We start from the raw sequence: 6,359 nt of genomic DNA on the forward strand, positions 1-6,359 counted from the left end.
CCCATTTTGCCCTTACACTTTTTTAGAAATTCCATCCTTGTCCCTTAGTCAATTACCATAATGCCCTCATTTTTATTGTATTCTTTATGAAATTCTCACTCTTTTCACTCCCCACTTTTTCAACTAATTTTGAGTGAAAAGACCATTTTACCCTTAATGCAAGTTTTAAGGCATTTCTTCATATTCTCTTAAAATAATTCTAACAAAAATTAACTAAGGGCTATAAAACATAATTTAAATCATGTACCTCCCTGTTGGCCATTACAAGATTAAAAACTTTCAAATTCAAATGTTGTCCATAAATCAATCTAAAATAATTGAAAGCAAGTAATGCAAAAGAATTATACCTCTAAACCTGTCCCACTAAATCCTTTAATGTAGCATCTCTTGTAGATGGACGTAGCTTCATTTAACTGTCCCAATTCAATTTCCATAGCTATATAACCTTCCCAGGCTTCCAACATTGACCCGCTGCATAGACAAAGAGCAAGTTATACGGAAAAAATACAAAGATGAATCATAAATCAATCATATTGAACTATATAGGATAAGAAAGAGAAAAAGATGAAAAAGCCAAACCAGATCTTAACCAGGCTCTCCCAAAAGGCTCAAGCTGCAGCTTGATCTTTTCCCAAATTTAGCTCCAAATGAGCCCAATAAGCGTACAAATGCAGCAAACCATATGTATTCTTCATCTGTTGAGATAAGTAATCAGATGCCCGTTGAAAGGAAGAAACTTCACAGTTATGTATTCAAGTATATATAATATACATCAAATCATACAGGGCCTGCAATTTCAATGGTACACTAAAGAGGCATCAGGCTAAGTGGCTAATTGTTTATCAACACAAATATTGAAAACAGCCATTATGCAACAATAATATACCAGTTGAATATGACATGCACATTTTATAAATTCACAGATCCATAAAGATATCTTCCATGCATGCAACTCCAATGCTGAATGAGAAATTTTTTAGGTCATGACCGGGGGCTATCCTCTACCTTGCCACCTTCGGGCTCAAGGGCTTTCCCCGTGTGCCGGACACGTCCAAGGTATTGTCCGCTATAGGTCCTTCTGGCCATGCCTCCTTCGAACCCTCATGGCTTTGCTTTGCTTCGTGGTCTTTTTTCCACCTTGCGAACGCCTCCCCCATGACTTGAACCTTGGACGTATACCTTGGCCAAGTAACATGAGTACCATTACGCCTTTTTATTTTCACCACCGGGGGCTATCCTCTATCTCACCATCTTCGGGCTCAAGGGCTTTCCCCACGCGTCGGACACGTCCAAGGTATTATCTGCTATGTATAGGTCCAAGGTTCAAGTCACGGGGGAGGCGTTCACAAGGTGGAAAAAAGACTACGAAGCAAAGCAAAGCCGTGAGGGTCCGATGGAGGCGTGGCTAGAATGACCCATAGCGGACAATACCTTGGACGTCTCCAACCCACGAGGAAAGCCCTTGAGCCCAAAGGTGGCAAGATAGAGGATATCCTCCGGTCGTGACATTTTAGCAATGGACACTATTCCATGACAAAACAATTAACAAAGGTAACAATCTAGCAATTAGCAAAAGCCATCTTGGAGTATCGAGAGTTAGCACTGTAACTTCTACCTAAAGTGGTCATAATGGTACTATAACAACACACTAAATGAAGTAAATTAAAAGACTTTTCTTCAGAGTCTAAGGGTAGAAGCACTTGATACACATTCGTAAGAGAACTACGCCTAGACCCTTAAAGCGTAGACTAGCTACAAGGTCCACATTTTTGTCATCTAAAATTCACCACATTTTTGTCATCTAAAATTCACCACATTTTTGTCATCTAAAATTCACCATGAATAGAGCATCTACAAATGTCTTTGAGAAGCTTCAAGTCCTTGACATCAAGTAAAAAAAATTTTAACATGGAAAAATGAATAGTATACATATGTGAAACTGAAACGTTTCCCTTATCAATGAAAAATTCAGTGCATCCTCTTCTGCTCCAGGCAAAAGGATTCTTCCTCTCAAACCATCCACTCGAGTGAGCAATAAGTTTAGGTACTTAAAGAAAGAGAATCCAATTAAAAAAGATTTTTAATGCATAAAACATAGATGAAACAATAACAAATTACAAAGAGTAGTAAGTCAAGCCTACAAATTAGAGAAAAGATATCTTCACTTCCTCAATGGTTGAAAAAATGCATAGAAGGGACTTCTCAAAGACCTGAATATGACATATAAATCTTTTTAAACAAGAGTAAACCTCTATATTTGTAAAAGGAGCAGAATGAAATTCCAACACTAAAGTTTGTGAAACTTCCTTGCTCAAGCTACTTATAGCAATCTCTCATAATTCTCAACAAATGAAGGGTAACAACTGAAACTTACAGTAGATATTCTTTCTTAGGTGCACGACAATGTTCCAAAGCAAGCAAAGATCGAACCCAAAGATCACCAACCCAAGGACAATTTTTCCTAGCCTTGGAATGAACATCCCACACAATATTTCCTACCTGAAGGAAAAGGAGATGATTAATTGCTAAAATTACAAATACCTAGAACATAAAGAATTGAAAAGAGAAAAAATGAGTGAAACCTTCAAGGTTTTATCCAAATAGAAAGTATAAACAAGCCAGAGATCACTTGATATAGGAAACTTGGTAATAGCACGTTCATAGAGAAGCTAAACACGGGTTGGATCTCCAGACTTCAAGTAGATCTGCAAAAATTTCAAAATAAAATAATAGTATTAACACTTTAAAGAAGGAAAAAAAAAAGTAACCTATTGCCACATTTCAAGTTCTTCTACAACACCCCACCCTCAGGAAAAGAAGAATAAGAAGAGAAGATCTAAAGTTTACATAAACTGGTTACTTATATTAGAAGCAAGAAAGACCATAAGAAATTCAAATTATAATGAAATTTCAACAACTTTGTTGATAAACAACTTGACCTAAAAGCTCAAGCTTGAAAAGATAAGGGCACAACAATGATATTCAACTTTGTAACAGGCAACTTCACATATTACATAAACCAAGTCCAAATTCAGACAGAAAGACCAACCCAAATATAGCAGGATGTAATAGATGGGAGACTCAAATCATGACCTCTACACTTTAATATCATATTAAGTTACCATTTAACATAAATACTTAAGGTATCACGTAAGAACCCAGCATTATCATTTAGCTGTCTAAAACAATATTTGATAGTAAATGCCATATACCGTGAATTGTTGAAATTTTTTGAAGTCAAATATATCCTGCCTTGCAATCTGTTCTTTAAAATTAGCTCGAGCATTATACATCTCCAATGCCTTTTGGTACGCTAAGACCCATCTAAATCACCTGATTCAATATCTAGAGCAGTCCCCAGTTCCACCTCCCAAGACTTGTAGGCAAGAAGGATTGACCTTAAGTTAGCAAGGGGAACAGACAACTGACGGTGAAATATACTTCGGATATGCTGAACTTGTTTTTCTTTTTCCTGCAAAAGAGCAGTAAGTTTCCAAATGTAAATTTTGAAATGGATACTTTTTCTTGGTACATAGCACTTCATAGGGAAATGAGAGAACATAATTTATGAACTATACATAAATGACAAAAATAAGAAAAAAAGTTTCTAAAATAAACAAGGCATGCAACTTAAGCCATGGCTCTAGGAAATATAAAGGAAGACCCACAAAAGCCTTATTAACCATAATACCAAACCAGTCGGATGGAATAAGACTTTAAATAATCAAGTAAATTGATTAATAGAATGCCTCCCTTTTAGGCACATTTTCTAGAAAGTTTCTAATATATATATTATAAATTCTCACCTTATGCTGATCTCATCTATGCTATGGAGAATGGCTTGCTCAAATTCCCTATATGCTTCCCATATTTTACTGCCTTTAGCAACATACAAACTAGCAACAGTTATAGCATGCTCAAAGAGATTTCTTGCCTTTGCAATATCATCAGGTGAAAATTCACGTACAGATGGATCATATTCTTGCATAAATCTGAAGCAGTCATACCAAAGTGAGACAGACTACATCAGAACAAGTTCTAGTCATTCAATTTTACAGAATTACTTAGATAAAGGAACTCCATAGAACAAAATTAGTGTTTTTATCTCCTAATTCCAAATATATGCAAAATCTGACTGAACGTAGCAAGAACTTAATTTTCCACAAAAGGTAGGGAAAAAGATGACAACATGCAATTAAAACTTCCAAAATGTATTGTCACTTAAAAAAATAGATTTATGTTAGAAACCCAGAACTTCAATCACTCAATACAGATAAACACTTCAATGAACAAAGGATTTCTGAATAATACTGGTATCTTCTATATTGATTTGACTTTGAAAATGGAAATACAAACTTCTCATGGAAAAGTGTAAAGAGATGACGAAAAAGAAATATATGATAGCCTAGAAAATCGAGGAGCTAGAGACCTCCCAACAATTCTCACTAAAACATATTCTGTCTCTTTCCTTTCATCGGCCCAAGTTTATACTAACTAATCACAATATTCTCACCACTATCTCCACGTGCTTAACCTAACAAATTCTCATAGCCTAACCACTAATTACCCCTTTTATCCTTTCTCCTGTATGGTATTGGTGGTGCTCTATCAATTTCCACTCCCCAGAAGTTTGAAAAAGTTTTATCCTATTGCCCAATTTGGTAGAAAAATTTGATGATGCATCAAAAAGGAACCATGTGTCTTTAAACACCATCACAACTGTAAGAATATTGATATCCATTCTGAATTGCAAGGCCTACAATCATCTCTACCATACAAATGAAACTAATGAGCCATTTTGTTATTAATAATTACTTATTGGAAAAATTCAGCCATTCAAAAGTCATAGATCTGGCAAGCTGAATTTTTTTATTAGAAAATTATTTTTAGGAAAATAACTAAAAATACCACAAGTGAGAATTCTTAAGATCACTATGTTTTAATCCATAAATCAATGCATAAAGTAATTCAAAATCCATAATGATAACAAAAACCTACCAGATAATCAGAAACTCTTCTTTCATAAATCTTCTCAATCCCCAGAAATGCCTCAGGTCTGCAAAGTTGAAGCAGAGAATCAGTAAGAAACTACCTTCAGCTAGACAGAGCGATAAAATCTTAAAGTATACTCAAAGCTTTAGTATCAGTCATTTAGAACAAGAAAATATCAAAATCATAAAAATTTAGCTTACCACCTTTTTATTTTTTTGCTTTGGGGGTAACTATGATCAGGAGGTACACTTACTGATTTTCAACATTGAGCTTCATGTTTTGGAGAAACTAATATACTTATATGAAGAGAAATGAGTTTTCTAATAGGGCAAGCAGGCTGTCCATAAAAGCAATGACAAGAGGGAACTCAAAATCTATAAACAAACAAAATATCAGATAGCTGCAAAATATTGAAAACTAACCTCCCAAGTCAACCATCACTACTTCCTAGTTGCAACATACGAAAAAAAATAGAAAGGAAGAAAGCTCAAAACTTCATTTCTTTTACTCAATTAAGCCGACATTGGAGCTAAGGCTCAGTAGATAAAAGTCACATAAACTTGAATTCAATATTGTTTTCACCATTTAAAACCCATAAGATAAACACTTTCTCTTTTCAAATGTATCCATTTAATTTTTGTCTTTATACTTTCCTTCGTTAACCATAAACCCTAAGTGATCAAAATTTGATCATGAAACCAATAACAAGAACACAAAATGAAAAAAACTAGAACATACCTAGTAGAAATAGAAGCTTCATCTCGAGCCCACTCTGGCCACATAACAGGAGTCAATGGAAAAATCTCATTCATAGCGTCTCTTTCTTGTCTCAACTTCTCAATCTCACCCATCTTCCTCAAAACCCTTATGTATTAAAACCACCAACAAAAACAATAAAAAAGCAAAACAATGTTATTATTAAAAACAAAAATCCAAGAACTGGGTATTGAAATTCATATTCAAGTTGATGTAAAAACGTACTTGAACATGGACTTCATAGTTGGAGGGCTCATTGGTAAGCTGGGACACGATGTTTTGAAGCTCAAATTTTTGTTGTGCTTCATCTTCTGAGTCTAAGTCTGAGTTCGAGTCACTTGACTCTCTCGAGTCTAGAAAGTTAAGCTCCATTGCTTCTGGGTTTTCGTTGGTCTCCGCCATAGCCATGTCTGTGTCTTCTTCTTCTCGGGTTTTTGGCGCTAAGGTTTGATTTTTTGGTTCCATTCTTCTGCTTCGTTTGCTCCATGTTTCTCTCAAGTGTATTGAAGAGTTGGGCTTATTGGACTGCTACCCAGAGGTTTGGCATAAATACTATATATATATATATCCTTACAAAGAGGCATACAAAGAAGCATACAAAGAGACAAATC

At 35.1% G+C, this 6,359-nt stretch overlaps 1 protein-coding gene across 1 annotated transcript in view; it reads right to left on the reverse strand.

Moving 5' to 3' along the window:
* The window catches only part of LOC116142931 (squamous cell carcinoma antigen recognized by T-cells 3-like), a 29,161-nt gene extending 23,005 nt beyond the window's left edge, over positions 1-6,156 (reverse strand). Inside the window, 5 exon segments of the mRNA XM_031428348.1 lie at positions 3,334-3,475; positions 3,809-4,021; positions 4,999-5,049; positions 5,727-5,866; positions 5,976-6,156. Coding sequence (XP_031284208.1) covers positions 3,334-3,475; positions 3,809-4,021; positions 4,999-5,049; positions 5,727-5,866; positions 5,976-6,156 — 727 coding nt within the window.
* Positions 6,157-6,359: the final 203 nt, after the last annotated feature.

This window comes from Pistacia vera, unplaced genomic scaffold (genome assembly GCF_008641045.1).
Source record: "Pistacia vera cultivar Batoury unplaced genomic scaffold, PisVer_v2 Contig421, whole genome shotgun sequence".
NCBI classification, from domain to species: Eukaryota; Viridiplantae; Streptophyta; class Magnoliopsida; order Sapindales; family Anacardiaceae; genus Pistacia; species Pistacia vera.